The 2,107-nt window shown below is 57.5% G+C and overlaps 1 protein-coding gene across 10 annotated transcripts in view; it reads right to left on the reverse strand.

Annotated features, from left to right (window-relative positions):
• The window catches only part of EPB41L1 (erythrocyte membrane protein band 4.1-like 1), a 173,728-nt gene that overhangs the window by 73,617 nt on the left and 98,004 nt on the right, over nucleotides 1-2,107 (reverse strand). Inside the window, exon 1 of one of the 10 annotated variants that reach the window (XM_010829227.1) lies at nucleotides 1,412-2,044. The exons of 6 other annotated variants lie outside the window; for them this stretch is intronic. Coding sequence is in view for 3 of the 4 variants with exons in the window: in XM_010829221.1 (XP_010827523.1) it covers nucleotides 1,007-1,016 (10 nt within the window). In the remaining variant the exon portion in view is untranslated. Of the gene's footprint in view, nucleotides 1-1,006; nucleotides 1,379-1,411; nucleotides 2,045-2,107 lie in introns of those variants that run through there. 3 more of the 10 variants (XM_010829221.1, XM_010829220.1, XM_010829230.1) reach the window with 3 other exon arrangements.

A 2,107-nucleotide genomic window follows, 5' to 3' on the forward strand; every position in this document is an offset into this window, starting at 1 on the left:
CACACTGGGCAGTCCCCGGGACCCCGGCGGGACTGTGCCTCGGGCGCCCAGTCCTGGGGCTCCGCGGCTCCCACCCTGGCCTGGGCCAGCCTCCTGTCCCCTCGCGCGGGGGTTCGGCAGGGAGAGAGGGAGAGGGGAGTGGGGGAGGAAGAGGAGAGGCTCCCTGACTCAGAGGGGGTGACTCAGCCTCGGCCCACCGAGCGCGGCCGGATACCCTCACCTCCCCTCCCCGGCAGCTCTGCGCGGGGCAGAACTTCCCCGGAGCCAGCGCTCCTCCTCCACCAGGGGGGCGGTATCGCAAACGTCTCCCAGGGGTCCCATGTGTCTCTGAGTGCGTGTACGTGTGCATTTGTTCCTATGTGCTTTGGTGACAAATGGCCGGGTACAGCTGTTTCTGGAGGTGCCGCGTAGGCATCCAGGCTCCAGGAAGGTGGGCTTGGGGGGTGGCCAGAGGGCCTGCGGCACCAAGGTCCTGGCTCAAAACCAAGTGAAGCCTGGCTCCTCCCCTCCAGCCGCGCTGTTACAACTCAGAAAGCCGTCCAGACCACCTAACCAGACAGAGGAGAACCCCCAACAGCCTGGGTTCCAGTCCAGCCCCGTCACGTGTCAACCAGTACCTTTGGGCACATGGCTCTCTTGTTCTGGGCCTCACTTTGCCAATGAAAGAAAGAGCTGGATGTACCTGTCTCCACAACATGATCCCCTGAGATTTCTGCCGACGGGTCCACATTTGCAGCCCCCAGGACCCCTGCTCCCTGACCCGCCACCATCCCAGGCATACACATACACATGCTCTCATTCTTCAAATCATCCCTGAGTACCTACTGCGTGCCAGCCACTGTTCTAGGTGCTGCAGAATCCACCACACTGGTAACTGGAGGTTCAAAGCTGGGACGCCACCCACATGAGAACCAAGCCTCCACACCCTCCCCGCCGCCCCTCCCAGGCTGCATCTCCTTCAGTATCCACCTCACCAATGGGCTGCATCCCTTAGTGTCCACCTCACCAGGATCCATCTGCACTCCCACACTCCAGAGACAGGCAGCTCCTTCTGTCCACTTCTCTCTCCCAAGGCAGATGCTCCATCAGGGTGACCTACCCCAGGGTCTATTATCAACCCTAGATCCTCCATGGAACAAAGCTATGCCCCTCTTCCCAACCCCTCTCAGAGAACCAAGACAGCAAGCATGTCCCTTCTCCCCACCCCCAAAACAAGCCTTCTCTTCTCCAAGTTAAACATCACCAGCTCTTTCACCAGATGTTCCCAAGACACAGCTTCCGGTGCCTCCACTCTCTCTGCTGCCCCTAGGCTCAGGAGTAGTCAGAGAGCAGAGAGCAGAAGGAAACCAGCTCCTCCGAGTCCTAGAGAATACACCCTCCCTCCAGACAGGAGACAAGAAGATGCACAAACCATCGCGGGGCCAACTCCCAGAAGGACTGGAGTCCTGCTGGGCGGACTTCCCTACAGATGTCCTCTTTTGTCTGTGGACTTTTCAATCCCCAGCTTCCCAGAGTCAGTTCTTCCCAGGACCTCCCCAGGCCCTCGGGGGTGTGGCCTTGGGCAAGTCACTTTTTCACACTAGGGTGCTCTGCTTGAGTTCAGTTCACCACATTTACTCAAATGAATGCGCAAAAGGACGAGTAAAACTTAGGAGTTATACCAGATGAATTTGTTGTTTGATAGACACATCTGCTAAGAGATTTTTTTCTCACTGCTTACTGCAAATATTTTCCTTCCAAATTGACACTCAGCCTCCTCTGCTTGCTGTCCTCCCCAACCCTGGGCTCCCATGGGCCAGACCCAGCTGCCCAGATGGCACTGCCTGGCCAGGCCAGTTCAACTCTCCTTTCCTCAACCCTCCTCCCATTCCTTTCTTTCCCCAGGAAGAAGCCTTGCTCTCCCCTCCCCTCCTCTCCCCTGGGGCAGGGCCACTTTCCCACCCTCCTCAGCTAGATGGAGCCTCTCACTTTCCCAGAAGAATCCAGGCTACATTCCAAAGACCAAGGCAGAACATTCCCAGATATGACTCTGGATTTAAACCCGAAGAGCTCGATTCCCTTTAAGTCAGTGGGACCACACAGAAAACCGGGCTTCTTCTACTGCTAT

Source organism: Bison bison, unplaced genomic scaffold, assembly GCF_000754665.1.
Source record: "Bison bison bison isolate TAMUID 2011002044 unplaced genomic scaffold, Bison_UMD1.0 scf7180017864500, whole genome shotgun sequence".
Taxonomy (NCBI): Eukaryota; Metazoa; Chordata; class Mammalia; order Artiodactyla; family Bovidae; genus Bison; species Bison bison.